This window comes from Plodia interpunctella, chromosome 11 (assembly GCF_027563975.2).
Source record: "Plodia interpunctella isolate USDA-ARS_2022_Savannah chromosome 11, ilPloInte3.2, whole genome shotgun sequence".
NCBI classification, from domain to species: domain Eukaryota; kingdom Metazoa; phylum Arthropoda; class Insecta; order Lepidoptera; family Pyralidae; genus Plodia; species Plodia interpunctella.
This window is the reverse complement of record NC_071304.1, coordinates 4661410-4686968: the sequence shown is the minus strand read 5'-3', so window position 1 is coordinate 4686968 and position 25559 is coordinate 4661410. Positions and strand designations below refer to the sequence as shown.

General features: G+C 36.1%; 2 protein-coding genes across 2 annotated transcripts; both read right to left on the bottom strand.

The window, feature by feature from the left end:
* Positions 1-226: 226 nt before the first annotated feature.
* Positions 227-17825, bottom strand: Nup214 (Nucleoporin 214kD). The gene is made up of 27 exons (XM_053752024.2): positions 17637-17825; positions 17308-17446; positions 16757-16923; positions 16433-16605; positions 15167-15378; positions 14722-14842; positions 14310-14397; positions 13852-13954; positions 13348-13544; positions 12447-12843; positions 11863-11939; positions 11166-11291; positions 10709-10878; positions 10465-10587; positions 9629-9829; positions 8681-8964; positions 8307-8474; positions 6996-7349; positions 6222-6821; positions 5905-6021; positions 4729-5818; positions 4242-4429; positions 3352-3486; positions 2864-2924; positions 2435-2604; positions 823-946; positions 227-399 (listed from the first exon to the last, which is right to left on the bottom strand). Exons 1-27 carry the CDS (start codon positions 17673-17675, stop codon positions 369-371), a joined length of 5655 nt encoding a protein of 1884 aa, XP_053607999.1. The 5' UTR covers positions 17676-17825; the 3' UTR covers positions 227-368.
* A 1358-nt stretch (positions 17826-19183) lies between these two features.
* On the bottom strand, positions 19184-24609 carry sro (shroud). The gene is made up of 5 exons (XM_053751943.2): positions 24340-24609; positions 23553-23810; positions 21602-21756; positions 19967-20132; positions 19184-19545 (listed from the first exon to the last, which is right to left on the bottom strand). Exons 2-5 carry the CDS (start codon positions 23797-23799, stop codon positions 19202-19204), a joined length of 912 nt encoding a protein of 303 aa, XP_053607918.1. The 5' UTR covers positions 23800-23810; positions 24340-24609; the 3' UTR covers positions 19184-19201.
* Positions 24610-25559: the final 950 nt, after the last annotated feature.

The window sequence follows — 25559 nt, the reverse complement described above, 5'->3', positions numbered from 1 at the left end:
TTCAGGTTACAACCCATGATTATTCAATATCAAATGGAGCTAATTTTAAACTTTAAGATTGTCCAACATCTAAGGAAATCACAGTTAAATAGAACGTTATACGATTTGATTATAAAAAGTTGGCAATAGATAATATATTTTATGGGGTTACTGTGTGCAAGGGCCGCGGTGTTTATTTATCAATAATAGCCGAATAGAAATACGAGTACCCTTACATACACAGGTAACTCAAATGATAGGTTGTCTACTATGCTATAAAAATAAATTACAGATATACAAGTGATTTCGTTTAAAAACGTTCACATTTCACATGTAATGTTTTAACGTGGGTGTTTCATGCGCACTGCTCTGTCTTTATAGAACTGTCATCAGCCGCGCCATCCAGTGAATGAGGGTGATCTGTGAACAAAATTATATTAAACTATTTTGTAAGGTCAAAGTAAAATTAAATTATTTAATTAGTCAACTGTATTGTATTTGTGTATTATCAGCCACACGCTTTGTGATATCCACTGATGGTTATAGTCATAAAAGACGTAACAGTTGCCTGAATAAAATTTGACAACATAGCACACTCGATAATATAAATTAGGGTCCGTCCCCATTATTCTGTCTATTCGACGCAGCGCATTACGGCTCCGTTGTTTTCCAAAGGTATTCCACATTGACGTACGCCATAACTCTATATAATTTCTGCGTTGATCTGTTGACGGAAGGACGACTTAGCAATGGAGCTGTTACGTCAGTCGTCTTGTACGACTACCATTTGGAGTCGCCTTAATTTAGGGCGGGAACCACGTGTTATAAATGTGTATATCTCACGTGTTGAAGGTGGGCTGCTGCTGTGGCGGTGGTCCGGATTGCTGGGCCAGGTTGCCGAAAGTCAACGTGTTCTGTGTCGCGAGGCTCTCGAATGTGGCGTTCGACTGGGTTGGCGAACCGAAACCTGGATAAACCGTATCAAAATACAAAAAACCATCGTTGTGTAGAGTAAAACATAAGATTATATTATTTATTTATTCGTCTATGTATCAAACCGAATGGTAATAATAGTAATACCAGTTCAGTACCTCTGATATATTTGCATTATATGTTATTAAGTTTTATACTAGTAGTTTGTAACTTTTTGAGAAAACCTAAGGCATTTTAATATTAGTAAAAATTTGATGATGTAAAATTTGATTCCAAATGTTAGGCAGGCTCACGTCGACGTGACTCTGAATGGAGAAAGTTTAGATTTTGTACTAAACACCAAATTATTAGGAATTACCCTTGATTCCAAATTGCAATGGGACGCTCATATTAATGGCCTATCTAAAAAGCTTAGTTCCGCGGCATTCGCAATTTGGAGAATCAGACAACTGACGGACGTGGCGACTGCTAGATTTTAGACTTTAGTTATTCTCATAGCTTAATGTACTATGGGATACTACTTTGGGGGAGTGCTAGCACCATTAACACTATTTTCATTTTACAAAAAAGAGCAAACCGTGCTATATGTGGTTTGAGGAGAAGGGATTCCCTTAGAGATTTTTTTAAAGATATTTTATATATTTTAACTTTACCCTCTCAATACATATTTGACAACATTATGCATGTCCGGAAAAATTTAAACTTATTTAAAATAGTTGGTGATTACACTGATAGAGCCTTACGTAATAAAGATAAATTGTCTGTCCCCGGGCATCGGTTGGCCAAAGTTAGAACGTCTTTTGTTGGGAACTGTATCCGTTTTTATAACAAATTGCCTAAATGGATTCTTGATTTGCCGGACAAAAAATTTAGAAATTATATAAAAGAAGTACTTTGTAAAAAGGCATATTACAAGTCTGATGATTATGTGAACGACAATAATGTTTCCCAAGCATGGTGCAGTGTCCTCATAACACATGTAATTGATTTATGACATTATTACGTACGTTTTGTACATTTAGCTTTTTATTTATTTATATATATATATTTTGTGTGACAATTTTCAATAATTTTATTGGAAATACAACTTTTATTTTATTTATTCATTCAAATTTTGACATTTTTAATAATGATGTAAATTCGTCCTCCTAATTTTTAATATATGTATAAGACCTATATTTGTTAATTGACGTCCTTGGAGAAATGGCTGCGGTGAAGTTTGTTGCGCCGCTTCTTCTTCACCTGCGCTTTGGAAGCCGGCAGTAGACTTAGTTTAAGTATTTTTTTTGACGTCAATAAGTGATGTATATCATCCTAAATTGAATAAAGAATTTTGAATTTGAATTTGATGTGACAAAGTCTGTTTTGTCTAGTTAATATTTCGATTTATTTCAAAATTGCATTAATCTTCACATAGCAAATTCAAAAACTTTTTATTTTTTGTATCCCTTACTTGCCAGCACTGAAAAGCATTTCATTCGATGTTTGAAAAAGGTTTTATTTTTTAAATATTTCAACTCACCAGGGGGCGAGCCGCCAAACATCTTGCCGGGCGAAGTGCTGCCGAAGGCCGCGCCGCCCCCGAAGGCCGGCGCTCCGAACGCGGCGGGCGCTCCGAAGCCACTCGTAGGGCTCTTGTTCATACCGCTAAAGGCGCCAAAACCACCGCCGCCGCCAGTTGGCGAACTAAAGCTGTTAAAACATTTTATATTAACTCTCTAATGTGACCATTTTCCCGGTTGCTACGTCAGCCCTTAAGCGTTGGATCTCAAGGTTCGCTTTCCTATTTTTTTTCTCCATATCGCCCCTAGTTATCCCGGACTTTGGATACCCCTTCTGCTTGGACCGGAAGCAAATAGCCAGACTTGTTCCTTACGTAGGTTCGTAAATCGTAAATATAAATGCGTCTAAAAAAGTCTGGTCTGGAAAAATAAATAAAAATAACACTTACGATGCGGATTGACCAAATGCAGGTTTCGTTCCAAATACTGGTGATCCCCCAAAGGCTGGTGCTGTAAAAAAACATAGGCTTATTATAAAAATATAATTATTTTCAAGTCTAATTGAGGACGGTTCGAAAACTAAACACATAAATTAAAATAAATACATGTACAACCCCGGACTTAACTTATGTGATGTCTTACAGATTTCTTATAGTTATAGCGGCTATAGGATGATAATATCATAAAACTGGCGGTCCGCCTCGGCTTAGCTCAGTTAAAACCACAACAAATTATACACTAAACTGCTACCAAACCTTCCTCTTGAATTACTCTACCAATTAAAAAACCAGCATAGAAATGTTGCGTAGTTTTAAAGTTCTAAGCCTTCATAGGGACAAACAGATATCGAGAAGTGATGTGTAATGTAATGTAAGTGTAGTGATGTTTTGCACTATGTAGTGACAATAATGTTTTCAAATAGTTGTTCTAAACGCACCGGATTGCTGTTGCGGCGATCCGAAGCCAGTGTTCTGTTGAGGACTGCCAAACGGTTGTCCAGAGTTGGGCTGGCTGAAACTGCCGCCGGTGGTGCCGCCGAAGATTGACGAAGCCTGCGTTGTTGCTTGTTGACCTGATTTAGGATTGACCATTTAGTAATTTCTTAAGTGAAGTACATACGACTGTAGGGCGATACAATTAGAAGGGATCATGATAAATATGTTTGATTTACTGGTTTTAATAAATGTATTATATACATGTCAAAAAATTTTGGCAGAATCATTCAAAACAAAAAAAATAGTACCTTAAGTTTTATTATTTATATGTATGTTTGTGAGTGTCAAAATGTCTTTATTATGAATAAAGACATTTTGAATAAAATTTCACAAGTTTTTTTAATTTTCACCATATTAACATAATCGGTGAATGTTTTGATAGACGTAGAGGTGCTTTCATCGATTATATACATATATAAAACTCTTGCATTACTGAGTGACTGACTGACAGATAACGCACAGCCGAAACTACTGGGCGTAGAAAGGTGAAATTTGGTGTGTAGGTTCCTAGGACAGTGTAGGGGAAGCACGAAGGGATTTCCTGAAATTCACACGAGAAACAGATTTTTACTCGGATACGAAGTTGTGGACAAAAGCTAGTATGTATATATAACTCTTTTGTTACTGAATGGCAAACAAGGCACTGTCGATACTATAAGGCATAAAAAGCTGAAATTTGATATGTAGGTTGATTGGACAGTGTAGGAGAGCTTTACGAGAAGTTTTCCCGAAACCCCCACGGGACTCGGCAACAACGGAATTTTTACGGGCGCACGAAGTCGCGAGCAAAACCATAATATATTTTTTATCATGAATAAGTTACAATTCATACCAAATCCAGATCCGAATCCGGCGCCGCTAGCGTTGCCTCCAGACCAGAAATTATTTGCGGCCGCTGGTTTCTGTCCGAAGGAGGCGCCGCCGAAGATGGAGGCCGCTGATGTGTTCGACTGTCCGAACGCTGGTTTGGCGCCAAACACATTTGTTGCTCCGCCCCCGCCGAACACTGAACCCGTTGATCTGGTCACGATGTCAATTATAGTAGCTCAATTGTACACAAAGTGTCACGTCTTTATATTTTAAGAGGTATTTGCTGTGTCGCGAGCATATTCGTACTTAATTATATAAATAACATTTCATCGGCAGTAGACTTAGACGCGTTTTATTAGAAGCCTATATAACAAACTTCTTAATCTTAGCTTATTTAACAGACTGACATTTGCAGTCTCAAATCATTTGGTTAAATGCTTTAAAATGGTGAACTCGAAAAAAAATTTTAACGTGAAAATGCTTCAATAAATACGAAATAAAAAACTTACCCTCCACCAAATATATTGCCTGCACTTGTCTGCGACGGAGCGCTAGTCGTAGATATACTAGCCGCTGCAAACAAATTGGCTTCTCCACCTCCAAATAACGACCCACTTTGCGCCGTCGTCACAGCTGTACCGCCAAAAACTGACGCTTGAGTAGTTTGTGTGGGACTTCCAAACACCGAAGTTTGCGTAGTCGGAGCTGTACCAAATACTGATTGGTTACTAGATCCAAACACAGACGCTTGAGTTGAAGGTGCACCAAACACAGAAGGGACTTCCCCTCCACCAAAAACTGATGGCGTAGTTGTAGGAGTGCCGAATATAGAAGCTTGAGTCGTAGTAGACGTTGTACCAAATACGCTTTGATTCGCAGCTCCAAATAATGATGAAGTTGTGGTCGCGCCGAATACACTTGACGTACTCGCGTTGCCAAAAGCTGATGCAGTCGTTGCTGGTGTTGAACCGAATAGAGATTGCGTAGTCGTTGGTGTACCACCGAATAAAGACTGAGAGGTTGTCGTGGAAAAGACAGATTGAGTGGTAGTTGTTGGCGTACTGCCGAATAAAGATTGCGCCGTTGTTGCTGTTGTTGTCCCAAATATACTAGAAGGCGAAGTGCCAAATATTGATGAAGAAGTAGTTGTTCCAAATGCTGTTGAACTAAACACTGAACTATTCGTTGTTGCGAAAGCTGGAGCAGACGTGAATACTGATGGAGACTGAGTTGTAGTTTCTCCAAAAGAAGAAGTAGCTGAAGTGGGCGTACTAAACACTGATGGTTTAGATTCACTACTGCTAAATACAGAGGTTGTTGTAGCAGTTTCGAAAACAGATGACGGTGTGGAACCAAATACGTTTGCATTGGTACTTGGCGAGCTAAATATGGATCCAGTTTGTGTTGTTTTAGGGGGGAAGGTTGATGCGGCTACAGCTGAACCGAATAAGGAGGAAGCTGAAGTAGGGGGAGGAGTTCCGAATAAAGAGGGTTTTGTTTTAGTTGGAGATGGAACTGTAGCTGGGGTAGATGCAGCAGTTGTAGTGGGCGTTTCGGCTGCCGTAGTTGTGGTAGGAAACGCTGGCGGAGATTTCAATTCTGCAAGAAAATTAAGCCAAAAAATGTACATTTGATTAGGTAGATTATTAAAAAGTAAATCTACAAGTTAACTTAGATAAACTTACCAGTGGGAGTGGATGCATTTGCTGCAGCAAATATTGATGCACTCGTTGTTCTTGTATCTGTTTTTGATGCTTCTGGTTTATTCTCAGATTTAACTTCTGCGGGTTTTTGCGGTTCAACTGAAAGTAAAAAATTATGTGTGTGGTTTCAGCTACACTTTTTTCCTCTATTTGTTTTACGAAGAAAAGTAATATTTCTGCTGCGCTTTTACAATTATTCGGAAGTTCGTAAAATTATACATGAAATTAAATCCAAATCCTGTTAGGATTTGGATTTAATTTCAATTGTTCTACTTGAAGAAAATAAAGTACTTAATTACCAACAACTGGAGTTGCACTTGCGCTAGTAACTACCACTGTAGGTGGAGGGCCAAACAGAGATGTTTTCATAGTAGATTGTGTGCCAAATGGTTTCACCTCGACTTTATCTTCTTTTGTAGACTGTGTACCAAAAGTTTTCACTTCGGTTTTATCATCATTTGTAGATTGTGTACCATATGGTTTCGCCTCCGATGTCCCCTCAGCAACTACTTTTGTTGTTACAGTTAAACTTGGTGACGTATTTTCAGATTTTTCTGGAACATTCTCTTTCGACTTTTCTATTTTATCTACAAGTTTCACAACTGGCTTTTCTATCTTTAAAACGTCAGGGACATTTTGCGCAGATAAAGGCGTAGAAGTTTTCATGCCAAATAGATTAGTCAACGGTTTTTCAACTTTTTTGGTTTCTGTTTTGGGTATTTCTGAAGTTTCCGGTTCTCCGGTTTCGGATGATTTGGGTTTCACTAGGTCTTGTGGCTTCGGTTCCGGTGCAAAGGCTGGGGCTTGAAATTTACTGAACATGTTCGACATATCAGATATTGGTTTGGCTGTGAATATATTAGTTGAGGGTGACGCTGAAGTGGGCGATATAGGTGATGCTGAAATTTAAAAAATATATTTTTTTACTCCATCATCATTATTTACACATTATTTGTATAGACATATATTTCTGTTGTAATTTATTTAGCTCAAATATAATTTTAAGCTAATAGGTATTTAATTGTTTTTGTAAACATATTGTATAAAAAGTATGATACTACCTATAATAATACCTGTATAAGGCGTGGGTGAACATATCTTCTGTCCCATAAAGGTATTCGCGTCATTCTTTCCGAAAAAGCTATTCGCATCACTTTTCTGCATCGTGAAGCTGACATCATTTTTCTGTGCTATAAATGGCGTTTCATTTTTCGGATCTTGCAAATTCGCTTCACTTTTAGCATCGGCTAAAGCTTGTTTATTCTGTAGTAAGTCTTTTAGTACGCTACGGGTGTTAGTGATGCTTGAAGTGGGCGCCGCAAATGTGAAGGTCGACTGTTTGGGCTTCAACGTCGGCTGGGGTTGTGATTGGCTGATTTGAAGAATTGGTTGTTGAATCTGAGGCTTCACTGGTTCATAAGTGGGTTCTGAGAAAGGAACAGATGAGTTAGTGACAGTTATAGATACATAAGTTATAATATTTAGGTTATTTTACAAGTAAAAATATATTTTACTAGCGGACCGACCCGGCTTCGCTCGGGTAAAATGGGAAAAAATTATATACCTAAACCTTCCTCAGGAATTACACAATATATTGGTGAAAACCGTACATAAATATGTCCGGTAGTTTTTGAGTTTATCGCGTTCATACAGACAGACATACGCGACAGACTTCTTTTTATAATATGTATGGATTTTGTATTGTGTAAAGTACCCTATTTGAGAACACAAGAAAACGATTGTTTTTATACGAGCTACGAAAATAGAATCGGAAAATAAAATCTTTTACATCTCTCATTTTCGGTAAGTAGGTCCTTATTACCCTCAAATGGGATGTATGTGACCAATTAGCGCTCTAGGGTAATAATGTAGAAAAGCCCTAGGGCGGTAAGTAATTTAAAAAAAAACTTTACTCTTTCAAAAAGATATCATGTATTCAGCCCAATGACCAATGAGTCGCTTCGCTATTCGGCCTTGTCTTCGTATAAATTTATATTTATACCAATAAATGATAACTATTATTAAATAATTGATAACTATTATTAGTTATCAATTTTAAATAGGTATCGAACGAGGAAGCTCAATTTCGTTCTTAAAAACAATTATTAAAAAGTTCTTTACTTAGTTCTTTTTAATGAAAAAAGGCGGGAATAGAAAACTTTTAGTTTATGTTTTTGGGATTTTTTCATACTTACGTTTTTTTCTCCTTACCTCACAATCAAGATGTAAAGCAGAGTAGTTAGCTCGGGTTAAGCATCAATTGCCCCCTCGAACTATCTCGACTAAATATCTCGGGCTGCAATTGATGCCTTACAGCCCTTGGCTACTAATCTACTATAAGTTTTCCGTTACAGAAAAACTGCGTAAAATAAATATTTTATTACCGTCAGTGAACAATGTTCTCGCAACATTGGATAACGGCGGCGCGGCCGGCTTCAAATTGCTGACCGCCGTGAAAGATGGTATTGAAATAGGCGTCTGTTTTATTTCTTGTTTCGGCTCAAACTTTAATTCTTGCTTTTGTTCAAACTTAACAGGTTCTGCTGGTGGCGCTGAAATATAAAAAATATTGTGACTTACTTCCTCAAAATTTGAGATTGAACATAAAAATATTATTTGCGAAAGATATTAATTAATCAGTTCCACACAAATAAACACATTAGTTCATTGCTCCGTATTGAGGTATTAGGAATCAAACATTTTCACATTTAAGTATAGAGTTACGTAAAATGTTTATACAATTATTACTATCGCCTACCATAAGTGACAGGTGATAGTGGCTCCATCTTCGGAACAACTTTATCTTCCTTCACCATAGACTGAGCACCTTTCTCCCTCAAACTTTTCTCATAGTTGATCTTCATTTCAGCCAGTCGTTGTCTCATTTCCACATTGACGGGCTTGATTTTTATTGTTTTTCGGTTTGATAGCATGTCTCGTAGAGCGTCCAGCTTTTGGGCGGTGAGCATCGGTTCCTTTGACTTGGTTTGCGGTTCGATGCTCATGTTTAATATGTTCTTTGTTAGTTTTGATAGAGGATCTCTGAAACGACAAATGTAAATTTGTTTAGTTTTGATGTGAATTTTTTGAAATTCAAATTATAAACATACAATGATATTTTCTTGGCATTGTAAACATTGCTTTATATTAATTTCTTCATTAGATATTCTTACAGCTGGCTTTTGGTATGAGGACGCAAAACAGTTTGTGAGTGTGGGAATGATATTGTGACCACTATCACTGATCTGAATAATACAAATCTCTTTATCTTGTACACGCCAATGCCTCTTCTGTCATGGTCTACTGGGAGAAATTTCTATAGAAATAAGTAGTATATTTGTACCTACTTAGTTTCATATTTCTAAGTATAAAACTTACATTTACATTGTTATGTCAAATAAATAAAAAAAAATTAAATGTCATGTAAATAAATAAAAATAAATAAAGACGAGTATAGAGTTTGGACGGCAAAATGTCGCCATTTTGCCGTACAAACAAACAAAAAATTTAATTTATATGATTTCACCATACATCGCCAAAGTGAAGTCTAGCGTACTTGTATTATTTACGTCCGTAGATTTATGTAGATGTTGACTGTATAATTTATTTATTTAATATCACACAAAATAGAATACAGTCAGTATAAGGAAACAAGTTTTAAACAGCTGTTCTAAATCGTAATCCAAAAATTGATATTATATCTTACTTATTTTTGAAGGGCGTGCTCCTGAGTAAAGATGCGGATTTGAAGACCGGCGTCATGTCGCACTCGTTGAGGGTATTCCTCAGGGTCCTCAGCACGGCCTGCTGTCTGCTGAGTATCTCCTGCTGCTTCACCAGCGGCTGGTACACCTCATCTAGTATGGGCCGGGTCATGCGCTGCCCCGGTCTGGTCTGGTACATATCCCTGTTATTCATAAAGTTATATCATACTTTAAGTGAAAGTTTTGTCTCTTTCTATCAATGGTAAATATGTTAATCTGCGATAGTGACAAAACATAATACATTCAGCTTAAGTATGCTTTATTTTTTTTTGCGAATAACGGGGTATATGTATATATTAAAATCATAAATCGAAGCACTTCGATCGATACTTTTGTATCTTCCCGAGGCGGTTCGCCGGTTTTGTGTTTGATTAGACGAAGATTTTACTTTTGTATGAGATTTCATTTTTCGCTCTTGAGCATATAATTGTCATTTAAAATTATACAAACATGAGAAGTAAACATTTATTTTAAGATTTAGAAAGCTCATTCTAAGTTAAACACACACAATTATCAAAGTGATGTGATGATTTGCTAATCTCCGGCTATGTTTTTACAACCGACCGCTTGCCTGACGTCAAACCTTTTAATAAATAAATTAACAGCATTCCCAAAGTGGGTTGACATCAGGCAGGCTGCCGGTGGTTCCGCACTAGAATAGGGCTACTCCATATCCTCCCGGGGATACCGCGCTAGGTGACTAAGGGGAACATAGAACATTAATAAGTTAATAGAATTGCTCTATGTGTCCCTTAGTCGCTTGATAGGCGACATCGACCTGTCGAGCGCCGCGTGCGCCCGCTCGAGCTGCGCCTGCACGTAGTACGCCAGCTGCTTCACCGACGACATGCGCTTGCGCGTCAGCGGGTCTACCACCGACCACTGCTCGATATCTTTTGCTCTGGGGAATCATAGAAGACATTTATATAAGAGTGGCCATCGATAAAAATAAAATTGGCTTGAAATATTTAAATTTTCTTCCGATGTAAATAAATAAATATTTATTTTCAAATATAACATACTCAGCGTGTGTTCTCGCTTCAGCGACGACAGCACAAGCTCTGACCAACTCTAGTTTGAGCTGCACTATATTGTTGCGGAGCTCTTCCAATGAGCACTCTTTCTTTAGCTGTTCTGTGTCTTTTATTTGGAGGTTGAAGTTTGCGTTCAGTGCTTCTATGTCCCGTTGTAGCTGTGAACAGTTTAACCCATCTTTAGGTAGATATTTAGGGTATTTTTAATTTTTAAAATAATAATTTTCTTTCACACTATCGCGACTATTCGAAAGTGATACATAGGTATATTTTACAGATATTCAATTCATATTAATTTAAAATTAAAAGCAGCAAGTTTCATCACAATCTGGTGCTTTTTATCTCGACCATAAAATCTCTTGACGCTCAAGTTCTTAATTAGACTTCATCATTTATTATTTTTGGTTCTTTTTTTTTTCGAAAAGTTGTAACAAGCCAATCACACCTGGACTTGCGTCTCCCTAGTGTCGACCATAAAGTTGTATAGATCATTCTGGAAGTCGTTGACCTCCGTGACGAGCATGTTCTTGAGGTCCTGGTCGGCCTGCAGCCTGCCCTGCGCCGTCTGTGTCTGGGGATTCATAATATATTTTTACACGTCATACATATAGCTATAATTGCTCCAAAATAAAGGAACGTACTTAATCTTACATTATATCAAAAATACACGTTTTTATATAAAGAAAGAATTGCGGTATAGGTAAGACTTTTCACGACTTATAATCCAACGACCCGTCCCGGCTTCGCTCGGGTAAAACGCGAAAGTTTGTGAGGATGTATGTGTATCCCTGTGTGTATGTATGTTTGTTACTCTTTCATGCAAAATCAACTGGACCGATTGTTATGTAATTTGGTGCACGGGTAGAATATAACCTGGAAAAACACAAGGTACTTTTTATCTCAAATTCCCACGGAAGCGAAGCCCCGGGGCGCAGATCGTAAGTTATGATTAAAAAGTAGAAAATCAATAATTGATCCGTGTGCTCTTTGGCTGACAAGACTAGGAGCTTTTCAACCACGATGACAAAGAATATATAGATAACTTGGTGTATTTAAATCCGTTTTCTACTTTACAAACGCATATTTTACGGAACCCTCGGTGTGAGAGTTTAATTCACACTTGATTTTTTTAGAGGTGATACCTGCACTAGTGGTTGCACTGCAGGCGCTGGAGGCCTCACTTCAGCTGGTTTCTGTTCTACTACCGGCGAAGTTAGCCCTGGAAAATCAATAAAATAAAATTTGTAAGATTAAGAAATATATATACATATGAAGACTGTTTGACCGATAGATACCTGTTTGTTTGTAATTAGCTTTATTGTACGAAAATAAGTGCATACATTAACATTTATACAAGAAAGATAAATGTACAATGGCGGACTTATCCCGTGTAGGAATCTCTTAAAGTCAACCTGCAATAGCTTGAGAGTTAACTAAATCTCTAATTTGTATTTCTACACTTATTGAGGCGTGTGATTCCGCCCTAGAATAAGATCACTCTATATCGTCCCGTAGACATCGTATGAGGCGACTAAAGGGTAGCGCCTAGGCAGCTGATAAGCAAGAATAGCATTCCCGCAAAGGGTTGATGTCATGGTAACGTCGGATGTAATAACACAGCCTGATGTTCAAAATTCTAAGGTATTTTTCATGCTGACCCCGGCTTCGTGGCGTTACAGCCTCGAATGAAACAACAATGGAACAATGGGAGAGAGATAATGCTTACCTATAGAGATTCCCTGTGGAATCTGCGGCTGGAATAACTTAGGCGCGGCATTAGCCGTTAGGGTTCCCAAGGCGCTCGACACTGAGGTAGGTTGTGAGGGGAAGGGCTGGGGCTGCGCTGCTGGGGGCTGAATAGCTGGCGGCTGTACAGCTTGAGGCTGTATAGCTTGAGGCTGTTTAGCTTGAGGATGTATAGCTCTAGGCTGTATAGCCTGAGGCTGTATAGCTTGAGGTTGTATAGTTTGAGGCTGTATAGCTTGAGGCTGTATAGCTTGAGGCTGTATAGCTTGAGGCTGTACAGCTTGAGGTTGTATAGTTTGAGGCTGTATAGCTTGAGGTTGTATAGCTTGAGGCTGTATAGCTTGGGCTTGTACAGCTTGAGGCTGCACGGGTTGAGGCTGGAAATTTAACATCTAGTGTCAGTGAGACCACAGGTTAATACATTATTAAAGCGTTTGAGAGAACTACTTGATTCATACAGTTGGTTAATGAACAACGACGCAATCTAGTGTTATAAATTTTGATTTGTTTTATCACAAATAATAATCATTATTTCTACTGAGGATGATAGAGGCGAAAAATTTATTTAAATCTAAGTGTACTCCTAACCTCTAAAGCAGATGTAAAGAAGCGGTGCAACGAATTTAATCGCATCCTTTTCTTCACAGACATCAATTTGCAATAGGTCAAATATTAAAATATGGAGCTCATAAAACATGCCACTACAGCACAGCACTGGGCGCTGTGGAGGTAATAAGAACGCCGACGGACAACTGTGTGCGCCGGAGTCAAAACGGTGCAACAAAAAACGGTGTACGTTCAAAATTTATCGTGTCTGTTGTTGTAGATAAATTCGGTATCTTAGCGTATGTCACTATCACAATAATTTTACGCAATCTTACTTTTGCCTGAACAGTAGTGGGTGCCGGCGCGGGCGCCGCGGCGACTAGAGTTGCCGTCGCCGGCAGCTGCAGCAGGCCGCAAGGCGAGCACAATGGCGGCGCTTGCTTGTTTAGATTGATGACATTGAATATTGTAAGGAGCCCTGTTTGAGAGACCACTAGTAGGAGTGGCATATGGGGTAACACCTCGTTTTCTCCTGAAATGTTTTATTTAATACATAAAAACAGGATTTATAAGGAATGTGGTCAGCGAAAAAAACAATATAAAAAATAAATTGGTATATAAGATTCAAGTTATGATCTTCTATTAAGTACCAGTACACCTGTATTGGGAGGTCATTCTTTCATAGATTTGACGAATATGTAACACAGCTTTATATTTCCATCTTTTTGCCAGTTTTTTTTTTGTTTCGCATTATTTTTCATATCATTGAATTTATATAAACTTTAAAATAAAATAAAAATAATATTTACTTTACAAAGAGGCAGTGAAAAAATACTAACCCCAAGGCAGCTGATGAATGGCACTTGTGTCGATACATATTCCGACAGGATAGTTCTCAATCTTCTTGTCTGTCAAGGGAAGTTCCGGTCTGGCTTCATCAGTCTGAAATGTGATTATAAGACGATGTATAAATATTATGGCAACACCATCTATATGTTTGGTCTAATAGTTGACATCACCTGTCAACATTAGTACATATTTTTTGTATATTTGTTCAATAATATTTTTAAATAAATAAAATGAAAAACCCTGTTGCTTTTTAAAACATTTTAGTACAGTCATAAATGCGGATATTCAAACAGAAATTGTCAAATATTTGACAATTTAAAATATTTGTCAAATATTTGACAACTTCTGGTTGGATATATGGAATTCCTAAATAAAAACGAATTCGTTCTACTATGAATGACGTAAGTTTTATTCTTAAAATATTATATAAATATTTAAAGAAACCAACCTGACACCATTGCAACCAAGAGGCTCCATCTGCAGAGCCCAAAGTGGCAATTTCCATGCTGTTTGATGATGAAGACAGTATAATATTCCTGAAATATTTAAATAATCATGTCTATTATTATTAAAAAAAATAAATTGAAAGAAAAAAGAAGACAATAGTCTTAAATACCTTTTCTTCCTCAAATGAAATATTTTTACTTGACATGCCACTTTTGGTGAACTTCCAATATTTTTATTATTATTTGTCAAAGTACGCGATTCATAATACATAAAACTTAAATATATAAATTGAAGTTGCAATGACATGACTTTTGCGACCGCAATGTGAAAGCTAAAACTATGAGTCATTACAACGCTCGCACTTTCCGAGCTGTTTTACCGATAATACGGTGGTAAACTAAAAAGAGCCTTACCATTGGGGCAAACCATGGAGATAATAATACCAAGGCCGGTTTGAACCAGTACTGTAGCAAATGTCCTCATAGTTCAGGCAAGATGGCTGACCTGCCTTTGGTGTGTTCACAATAGTTACCGCTGAAACAAATAAATTTAGTTAAACAGAAATCATAAAAGTTATTCATACCGAAACATTAAATGAATTATATTTATAAAAGAAATGAATTCGAATGAAAAAAAAACTCCATACTTGATATTAAAAATGTGAAATTGTATTCGTCCTTCTTTCACATCACAATTGAGGTGATTTTTGGTGTAGTAGTGTAGTGGACTTGTGACGTAGACTAATATTTACCATGGGCGTAGCTGAGGACAACTGCTAGTTAAACATGGGTTCCGAATAAAGGCTTGTAGTTTTGTGTTATACTCGAAATTACGAAACAGTCTCAAGTTCCAAGTTACCTGGTCTGCTATTATCTGTAGCATTTTTGTAGACTACAGCAAACTGAAATGTTGATATCCAGTAGACAGCAAGAGCTTCAGCCGGAGCTCCTTCAAATAAGTTTGGTGCGGGTATCATTTTGGCGGGAGCCAGGTTGGGCTTGTATTGGCAGAGGGTACCGTCACTGTTGCCGGTTACCAATTGTTTCCCTTTGGGACTCCAGCATATGCATCTGGAAATGCAAACATGCTTATGTTTATTTACCTGGTTAAATAATGGCAAATATTTAAAATTTACATATCTTTATATATAAAACATAATACAAATTTCAAGATTTATAAAAAGCTGAAAATTGGTAAACATCATTTTTAAAATGAAAATAACTTGAAATATTAGGTAAGAGGAAGAAGTAAATATAATAAAGCATTATCTATTTTTTGAAAAATATCTTTTAATAATCTCTAGGGGAATGATGTAGAGGTGAAAATGTATATGAAACTTCATTATCATCTAAGAAAGAACTGTAAAATGTTTAATTTACCTTTGTGGTTAATAAAAAAACGGGACTTAAACGTCATGGAAAATAGCACGCGTTGCAGAAAGCTGGAGTGGGAGACTTAGCGGGAAATGGGGTAGGCAAGTAGTGGGAAACGGGTCAGGATACATTGCGAAAAACGTGATGAGAAAATATGTAGGCAACGGTATGGGATCCCTACATGAAGGGAAGCGGGTTTGGACAGGTTTGCGGGACGAGACACGTAGCGGGAAACAGGAAATTGAACTAAAGATAAGAAAAAATAGGAATTTTAATCATAGATGTTTACCAGTCTTACAGGATACGCGATAAAAGAATGACTGAGATTTTATTATGAAATTCACGCGGGCGAAGCGGCGGGCAAAAGCTAGTTAGTACTAGCTTTTTCCCGCTGCGACTTTAGTAAGTATAAATGAAAAAAAAAATGCTGGCTCTACACTATCGCCAATCACAGAACAGATCCCAAAGCGAATGAAGGTACATTGTATAGCTTGTACTATGTGAGCTCTTTTTATCACAAAGGAAAACCAGCAATGTACATCATAAACAAACATAAGACATTTTTACAGATACTGTGTAAGTACTTATTCTTCTGGAGATTTTTCAGAACATAGTTGTTAGACATAAAAAAGATATTTTTTACAAAACCTAATTAAGTTTACTTTCTGTCCTATAAGGAAATTGTAAAGTACAAACAAATGTAAATAAAAATTTATCTGCATCTGAGACAGTTATGATTAGTAAAAATTACCTTGCTCTTGATTGAACTTTGTTAATCTGTCCTGTTGTAACCTGGCTGACAAGCAGAGTCCCATCATAGAAAGCTATGGCTATTGTGTCTGGAATACACGGGTTCCATTGAAGTGAAGACACAAATGTGGAAGGACTCACTTCTGTCTTCATAGACACTGTTGGTGACACATTCTGTAAAGTCAAGACTATTTTCAAAAAAATTAAACAGTCACATTTTAACAATTAAACTTAGACATACTTTGTACCTAAATTAGTTATGATCTTCTGTACCTGTAATACAATCTAAGTGTCTATTGTTTCATATTAATAAATAAATTCATACCGGGTTTTGAAAGTCAGCAATATTGTAAATACATAGCAGTTGTCCACCAGTAACGGCCAAGAGTTCTTGGTGACAGCTGACAGCAATATGAGATGGTTTTTCAGGGAGTCTCACAGGCAGGTACTTGGGCTCGCACTCTTTGTCAATGAGCTGGTTTAAATAAAAGGCTGTAACATAGAAGTAGACAGAAGTACACACCATCACCTTACTTTAGTCTATAAATGCATAATAGTAGCTGTATTTTCTACTTTATGTTATAATAATGGTAGTTTTATTAACACAGTTGCAATAAAACTTATTTATAATTTTCACTGAATTGACATGATAAAACTTTGGCATGTAATGACATTACAAAGGAAGAAGTGCTTGTGTTTCACATATAGATTGAATGATTTGGTTTGATTAGTAAGTGTATTACCTATCTTTATAGTTATCATGTTCAAAATTGAATATTGTTTTTGGTGTAATATTGTATTTATTTACTTAATTACTGCTCTACAAACCAGGGCCTAAATGGTGATTTTAGAATATGATGAAGTAACTAATCTCACCTGACAAAGTCCCATCTGGTGAGGCCACAAAAACCAAGCCATATTTGCTAGTACTAGCCACAAGGTCGTATCCACGGCTTGTCAGGGCATCGTTGGTGTCAAATACTTTAATTTTTCGCTGCAGTTTGTATAACAAGTTCTAAAAAAAGAAGCCATTAAAAATTAACCTAAATGTTCTTTATACTTTTGGAAAGAAGTTAAAGAACAAGTATAAAGACTGTGAAGCAATATGGTGAATATAATAAATTAAATATTATATTGCAAATAAAATTCAAGTACATAATTTAGATGTTTTATCTAAAAAAATATTTAAGGTAAAAGAGACTCACCGGTTCATCTAGTGCGTTTGGTCCAAATTGGACATCCATTTTTATAATCGGTTTCTAAAATTATTCATAAAACGAGGTTATTTGCATCCATTTATAGTAAGCAAGAAGTTATTCTCAAAAACAGAACAGAAAAGAATCAGAAACTCACAAAAAAAAATTTCTGCCTGTGCTACAAATAAATCAACGAACGACATTTTTTTGACATTGACATTTCAGTTATATTCTGTCAATTGAATGTTGCCAGCAAATTTCACAAATAAGTAATGTTTTTATATCTGTGGTTGAAATACGAATTTTAATGTTAGTTTCTCATGGAATATGTATATATATGTATTACTGCACATTTATCCCGGCAGAGTACAGCACTGTATGTTAGGTACATAAAAGCTTTGCCGCCTTTTGCTATATCGATCAAAACGTTTATTTTAGAGTACTTTATTAATCCTTTCATCATGTAAGCATTCGTTTGTGAAAATATACAACACTGTATTCGGGCGCCGAAAAATTGGGAAAAATAATTTTCCATAAGATAAAAAAACTTTGAAAACTATGGGATACGCCTCACGCTGTAAAATTTTCGAGCCAGTGAACGGTCGAAAAGAAGCTCGGAAAACTTCACACGTGAACATTTCTTAAAATTTGGACTTCATATAGGTAAGACCTGACTATTTCGCGATAATAAGATCGCGAGTCGCAGCATTCTGGACACGCATCCGAAACTCAAACAACGAGATACTCCGAACCTTATCTGAGTTTCTGAGCAGCCCTATCTTAAGATATTGGCTTTCCGTGCATCGCGACAGTAATAGTAAATAATATTAATTTATTAAGTACTATTTCTATTTTTTTTAGTCTATAGTGTGATATAAGTCATGCATTTTACAAGTGCCTGCAATAAATGATTTATTATTATTAAGATCTTCAGTCAAGATCAAGTTTAAATATCAGCTTATTACCACAGTTGACCAAATAATGCAGAACATAACCTAAAATAGTCTAATTATTTTCAGGATAATCCACTAAATCCTTCCACCACGATTGTGTAGAAGGTATTTTTGGTCGTAAATCTGCAAAAATATTGAAAATTGGCGCTTTTTGCCTCAATTGGCAATGTTTGTGTACTTTAGTTGTACCAGTAGCGCCATCTTATCAATAGGTACTCCGTACAACGAAGTACTTATTAAATCCATGAAATTTCTTTTCTACCTATCAGTAATTTCGTTTTAAGTTAATACCTAAGATAATAACATACGAAGGTCTTTTTCTTTAAAATAACTGCATTCCGTTCAATTCAAACTACTTATATATTGCTTCCATATTGAACAAAATGAAATCCATAAAAAACTACATTTATGCCAACGGTTCAAGAAGATTGGAGGTAACAAACAAACTTACTTTCGCTTTTATACTTAGTTAGGATTAGGATTTATAATCTTCTTGAAAAGTTTGCATAAATGTAGTTTTTCATGGAATAGTACTTATTATCTGTTCCTCCTCCTAAAATAAAAGATTAAGAAGCATACAAAAAAAATGTGCCCAAATACAGAAAAAAAATACAGTTTTATTTATACGCCTTCAGGAAAATTAACAAACTTTTTTATTAACCAATGCTGTACGCCTTCTGGGAGTGGTAACTTTAACAAATTGTAATAAAACATGTATCTCCACGATTCCACTTTGTAAAGTTCCTTCGGGTTTTCATCTAGCAAGGCTTTTACGAATGTTTCGATTATATTTTCGTCTTTCAACGCATCGAAATTTGTGTCTTTGGATGCAAACTCTAAATATTTTGATAAGGCTTCAATTCGTTTTCCATAAAATGATTTCTGTTCTTCATTTAGATGCTCCAACATTGCATTACCGAGGGCTACTTGATTTGACATTATACTGCTTGAACCGATGAAACCCCCTGGAAAACATGGAAGTTAAATGAGAACAACTGAATAAAGTTAAAATCAGACATAGTATAGGTACGTAAGCGATACATGGGTTTAACTAAGTTTAGGTAGGTATCTAACCGTTTCGTTTAAAATAAATAAAGTTACATTATCTACTTATATGGTTGGGAATTCATCAAAAACTCTTATACCTACTTAAAATCTATCATCGTTTTATAATTTAATAGGTAAACAGGTACTGCATTTATAAGTATGTGTAAGAAAACACTACTCTACAGTCCTTATACACCAGTAGGTATCTCTAAATACCTTAAACAGGTAAGTATAAGAGTTTTTGATGAAATGCCCATATGAGAACCGTAAGCAGTAGGATTTATGAAAGAAACATTTTTTTATTGAGTAATATATATGTAAATATTATAATAATATAACCTGGAAGAAAAGCCACGGCAGTGACCCCATGTGACCAGTACTCCAGTCTGAGAGCACGTGTCCACGCAAGGAGGCCTGCTTTACTTGCGCTGTATGGCCCTAGCGCAGGCAGAGGATGCAGTCCGCAGTGACTGGCTATATTGATGATGCGCGGCTTTGATGAACCCTGGACATTAAAAATAGTAAAGTGTTGATTTTTTAAAGTTTTCTACTAGCGAGGGGCGCCTTGTATCTGTATGTCTAGTCTAGTATTGTAGCTCCTAAACGGATGAAGTACCTATGGATGGACAAATTTGGATTTAATCTGGGTCTAAAATGATACCTCAAGCATACTCTATATTAGCAATGTTTTGCTAAATGCAAGCTCAATAAATATTTGGATTGGTAGGTATTTAGGTATAACCTATTACTGTTGGCATCTGTACCTATAACATATTTTTTTATGAATTGGAAAAAAGCAAATTGAACGCGGTATTCCACAAAAAATATGTATTCAAACCAAAACAAAAACTTGTATCAGTTACAAAGTAAATAGGCTTTGTATTTAATTAAATATTTCATTTCGGTTTGTTTCGCCGGCCAAAATACTGGAATTGTAAAAGTACTGGTGTTGTCAAATCTTTTGTTTACGGTAAAAATACAGATCTTAGTAGCATACTGTCGAACACAAAACAATTGAAAGGAGGAGTGTTTAGAAAATTGCTGTTTATTTAATATCATAAATTACTAGAGGCCTGTCTCGGCGTCACTCCATATACGAAACAAAAATCCGTATAAGAATCCGCCAGGCAGTTCTTTAGTTTATCGCTTTCATACAGACAGACAGACGCGAGAGTGGGACTTCTTCTTATAATGTACTTAGGTATGTAAAGATTTATCGAATTTCTTTGACTGTGCAGTGCAGAATATGATAGTAGGTAAGGTAAGTAGGTATTACAAATAGATTTGATGAACTTGAAAATCATCAATGATCTAAGTTTGTTAAGTGGAATATCTCCCTTATCTAAAAAAATACGTTACCTCATATGACGAGACCGAGTCGAAATCCGCGGCGAAGTTTATAAAAGATATAAGTATTTTACTATATAAATTGGTTTTTACTGTATGTCAAAGGTGGTACAGATAAGTGGATCCGTTTTATATGTTACTTTATTTTTCGCCGCTGAAATCGTTTTCCCAGGGCGCAAGGGATGGGGATGGAAAGCGATCTTGGGGACTTCATTTGATTGTTGGAAGGAAAACTGATTCCAGCTTATTCAAAAAACAGACATACGTATGTGTTGTGTTCAGTTTTAACATTGTAGTATATTTATCCCTTTGGTTTGTTAATAGGTACTTTCGTTTAGGTACATAAATCAAGCAATTATTAATCAATTCGCCTCGGTAATAAGTGTGTAAGAGTCATACATAACATTAGTAGGTTTCTCGCTGAATTAGTGTAAGATTAGTACTCGTAAGTATACAAAAATTGCCATCATAAAAAGAAGTTTTATAAATGAAAATCTAGAGACCGCGCCACGAAAAATTTCTCGCGGCTTTATGTGGAACTATCAACATATCGGCCACGTTATATTGTTGCTAGCGACTGTAGCGCCAATGTTTGCGAGATTTCATGTCGTGGATTCTACTGCTTACATCAACAGTTCTCCTCAGATCAGGTAAGAAAGCCGACGCGACCCTCATTGCTCCCAGAAGGTTCACATTGACGGTAGATTCTATCATGTTCGTTGTCTGCCATTCGTAGTCCCCTATTGTCATTATTCCCGCGTTATTGACAACTGCATACAATTCTGTAAATAACATAATATGCAGTACAAGCTACATACAAGGTAAGAAGTATTAGCAAATCTTTAAAAAATTTTCTACTTATGAAATAAATGAAAATATCACAGGCTTCAATTCTAGATTACTTAGTTGTTAAATATTCAAGAAACTTACGAGTATGTAAGTAGGTACCTAACATACTTCATAATATACATATAATGTTTCTGTTGAAAAGGGGTTTGAAGATTTTACTATGGAGCGTGGCATACCTACTGCCGCCATTTTGATTTTTTTTCAAAATCGCGGCCAGCCATGAAACCTTTATAAATCGATAGCTGACATTAATGCCAACAAAAAATATTAATTCAATGACCCTCATAAAGTGTCAGGTTTCCGAGAAAATAACCGTCAAAGTTGATCACGTGATTTCTATTTTTTTTTTAATAGCGACTATAAACCCATCTATTTGGTATAACAATGTGTAAACATACACAAAATATTCTAATAGGTAAAGATAATATTAATAATAAAACATAGATAACTATGCCTCATGATATTTCTACATGTTGCGGCTACTATGTACTTAATAAGAATATTTTATACTACGACAAAAAAGTCAATGGAGACGTACTGTTCATTAGGTATTGTTTTAGGTGTTATATATAACAAGAAAATAGATTATATATTGTATTATTCTAATGTGCAAGCGAGACACACTACAAGCGGGGGTGGGGGGAGTGTGGCGGAGGAAGTAATTAACTATTACTTGTTTTATGTGTATAAGAAAGTCAAAAAGTGTTTTTTGTATTGATGTTATGAATGTGATTTTTGTGTTTGTAGTCTCAAAAGTGTTTAAATTGTGTATACTAAAAGCATGATGCCTTAAATTGTTTATCGGGCAATAAAAATACTGTTCCGAAACTGTACTTCTAATTGTTTTCCCTTTTGTGCCAATGTAAAAAGAAATCCAGGTTTATATAACTATTTTCGCAAAGAGAAATTGTAGTAAGTAGGTAACCATAAAACTATGCCACAATATAAACGTAAAGAGAATTTTTAATTTTATGATTATTCCTATCTTGTGTTATGTAGTAAATGGTTTTACAGAGGTACCTACCTATTACTTTCATTTACCCTATAATGTCAAATGTCATATTAAATCTAATGACGATACTGCACTCACACATAGATGGTCACAAAATATGTTATTAAGTTGAAAAATATATCCAGATACAATGCAACATACATATTTGTTCTAAAAGTTTTTTTTTTAACATCTTTATTCATCAGAACACATACCCTTGCTTATAATTATGGATGTCACGTGATCAACTTTGACGGTTATTATCTCAGAAACCTGACACTTTACGAGGGTCATTGTTTTAATATTTTTTGTTGGTATTTATCTCAGCTATCGATTTATATACGTTTTATGGCTGGCCGCGATTTTGAAAAAAAATCAAAATGGCGGCAGTAGGTATGCCACAAATCTTCAAACCCCTTTAACACAGTTTTATATAAAGCACCCTTCTTCTTGATTAATTCCCTCTAGCTGCCGTAAAATTAAGTATTTTACGTTTTTTTCTTAGTAGAAAAAATATTCTTATCTGTATTAAGTTTCATCTCGAAATCTCGAAAATTATTATCTAGAAATTTGGCAGGAAAGTAGATGGTGTCTAAGAGACATCGCTAAAAAAAGATTTTAGAAATTTAAGTGGGGTGAACGCGGGCGAAGCTGCAGACAAAAGCTGTTTCTACTAACTTAAAATGTTTTGACGGTTGACCAACCTATGTCATGTTGGAAACATAGCGCTACACTTACTGTATCGAGGGTTATCAGTTATGACGGACATAACATAATCCCGAAACCCTTCAACGCTCTTGGCGTCTGTCACATCCAGCGGGTAGGGCCTCACACGCAGCTTCTCCAAGGCCTTGGCAGCGGGGGTGTCAGATCCTCGGTACATGCCAGCCACTGTGACGAGGCCTTCACGGGCGGACCGCGCGGCTAGGGCCCAACCCAGCCCACTGTCGCAACCCGTGATGGCTACTACGCGGTTCAATGACATTGTTTGGGTACCTGATGAGAATATTTTGTTATTTATGTAAATAATATCTTGGCACGTCCCGCCAATACGATCAGCGAAGCGCAACGGCAAAACCTCTTTTGCTCGAAAAAGTCGACATGCTTGTTTTTATAATCCTTATAACTTGGGATGCTAGATTAATAAAGGTTGCAGTTGCACCGTAAATTTTGAGGTTAACTTTAACGAGTGCAGAAAAACGCAAAGTACCTACCTACGCCATTTTGTCTTACAATGACTTATTACAAAAAAAATAAATTTTCATAAAAATGTACAATATTCAACGGATGTACAGTCAATAGCACATCAACCTACCCAAATTCATTGCAAACTCACCGTTAATTTCGCGCCACAGATGTTTATGCATGGTAACTTGATGTGCTTTTGACTGTACAATACCAACTCAGCTTTAAGTGGACATAAATGCGAATTGTATTACAGCTATAAGTACCTATATTAGGTGGTCATACATTTAAGTGACCGAGTGTACAACCATAGAGTACCAACAAAACAAAATAAACTTACCGGCAAATGTCCCCCTCAAAGTTCTCCAAGTTCAAGACCAAACGTTCTCGCAGTCGGCAGGATACTGGCTAGGGATCTCGGACTCGTTGCATATGAAACAGGTTCAGATTTCGTTGCATATTTACAACGAATTTCATGTTTATATTCCAAGTTCACGCTCAATATTAGGTACGTGCGGAAACCATACGTCGGAAATAGAATGTAGTCTAATGAAAAAAAAAAAACTTTTTATAATATATAATACGTACGCTCATTCGTTTTATTCTTTTTTTCTTGCTCTGCGCTCATTCAATGATCAAAATTCTAGAGTCTTCTAATTTTAAAACTTTTTGTTTATTAAAAAAAATGTTTAACATTGACATTTTAAAAGATATACCTATCTAAGTATTAGGTTCTTTGATTAATAAGAAACTAGATATTATTATATTCAGACGTAATTTTACCTGTTGAAATACGATGTCGAGTGTCGTTAAGTTTATAATTTGCTTCGCCATATTGAGGCTATATTCAATTTCAGCTTTAAATAACAATTTGATAGCGGTGAAGATTTACTTTGTTTCAAATTTCTTTATTAAAATACCAAATGTACATAAAGGTAATGTGTTCTATTATTTTCATTTTCATTCAATTATTTCATTCAATTATTCCTCCCATGCCTTGCCCAACATTTATGCGAAGTAGTTCTATTTGCGGACGCTACATCATTATTATTTAAAGTCGATAGAAAAAGTGAAAACTATAACTTTATAAGTGATATCATGTCGGTAGTGCTTAACTGGTTTACAACCAACAACTTAGTTCTAAATACAGAGAAAACAAAATGTATTAAATTCTCTCTCTTAAATAACTCGCACAATGTTATACCTTTAACAGTAAATGGTAAAGCTCTAGAATGGGTACATAGTACTAAATTCCTGGGCATCACTGTGGACGACAAATTAAAGTGGGATAAACATATTGAAATCACGGCCAAAAAACATACGGCAGCTTTTGCAGTGAGAAGGATCAGACAGTGTACGAACATAGATACAGCTAGACTTGTGTACTTCAGGTACTTTCATAGCATTATGTCTGGGGTAATGCAGCTGAGATAGGAAAAATTTTTGTATTACAGAAAAGAGCTATTCGTTTTATTTATGGACTTCAAGAACTCTTCAAATCAATTAACATCCTCACTGTTGTATCTCAGTATATCTTTGATGTGCATCAAATTTACATAT

Bases quoted from the DNA above. Each gene is read 5' to 3' on its own strand.
- Nup214 (XM_053752024.2), bottom strand. From the start codon at position 17,675: ATGGATGTCCAATTTGGACCAAACGCACTAGATGAACCG. The intron at 16,924-17,307 runs GTGAGATTAGTT...TCTATGTTACAG, and splicing joins ACCAGATGGGACTTTGTCAG to CCTTTTATTTAAACCAGCTC. The intron at 15,379-16,432 runs GTAATTTTTACT...TTGCATTTCCAG, and splicing joins AAAGTTCAATCAAGAGCAAG to ATGCATATGCTGGAGTCCCA.
- sro (XM_053751943.2), bottom strand. From the start codon at position 23,799: ATGTCATTGAACCGCGTAGTAGCCATCACGGGTTGCGACAGTGGGCTG. The intron at 21,757-23,552 runs GTAAGTGTAGCG...TGTTATTTACAG, and splicing joins AACTGATAACCCTCGATACA to AATTGTATGCAGTTGTCAAT. The intron at 19,546-19,966 runs GTTATATTATTA...CATGTTTTCCAG, and splicing joins TGCCGTGGCTTTTCTTCCAG to GGGGTTTCATCGGTTCAAGC.